At 39.3% G+C, this 568-nt stretch overlaps 1 protein-coding gene across 3 annotated transcripts in view; it reads left to right on the forward strand.

The window, feature by feature from the left end:
• Positions 1-568, forward strand: part of LOC106879830 (cadherin-related family member 1) — a 56,319-nt gene that overhangs the window by 43,016 nt on the left and 12,735 nt on the right. For all 3 annotated transcript variants that reach the window (XM_052976452.1, XM_052976453.1, XM_052976454.1), the window contains one exon: positions 81-165. In XM_052976452.1, the coding sequence (XP_052832412.1) occupies positions 81-165 (85 nt within the window). The remainder of the gene's footprint in view (positions 1-80; positions 166-568) is intronic.

The raw sequence follows: 568 nt of genomic DNA on the forward strand, positions 1-568 counted from the left end.
GTGGGTGGGTGGGTATGTGTGGGTGAGTATAAAATGATTTCAATTATCTTTTTACGTTTTGCTTCTCCCTCCAATTGCAGGGTGAAATCACTGTTTGTCCAGAAGCTGTCAAAGCAGTCGATGTTGAGAAAGAACATTATAATGTTAAATATTCTCTTGAAACTGGTTTGTATTTTACATTCAGAGCCTTAATTCATATTTCACCTTCAGCTTCATTTCTGTCTTGAACATAACCATTTAACTGTGGATAAGCTACCAGTGACAGGAGCTGCTCTGTCCTGTATGGTACCCTTGTACATCACTGATATAATGGTGAGAGTGACAGCCAGAACAGACTCCTCCGGGTCTGGATTTGTGACAAGCTATCACAGAAGTGCTTAAAAAAAGAAACATTTTAAGTAAGATAAAATGCTTTAGATGTGTGGTATAGCAATAGAGGCCATAAAGCATAAAACATAACCATACACGAGTGGATTTTGTAGTAGTTAACTGAAAGAAGCCCGTCCTATATATGAGTGTGTGTGTGTGTGTGTGTGTGTGTGTGTGTGTGTGTGTGTGTGTGTGTGTG

Source organism: Octopus bimaculoides, chromosome 24, assembly GCF_001194135.2.
Source record: "Octopus bimaculoides isolate UCB-OBI-ISO-001 chromosome 24, ASM119413v2, whole genome shotgun sequence".
Classification (NCBI taxonomy): domain Eukaryota; kingdom Metazoa; phylum Mollusca; class Cephalopoda; order Octopoda; family Octopodidae; genus Octopus; species Octopus bimaculoides.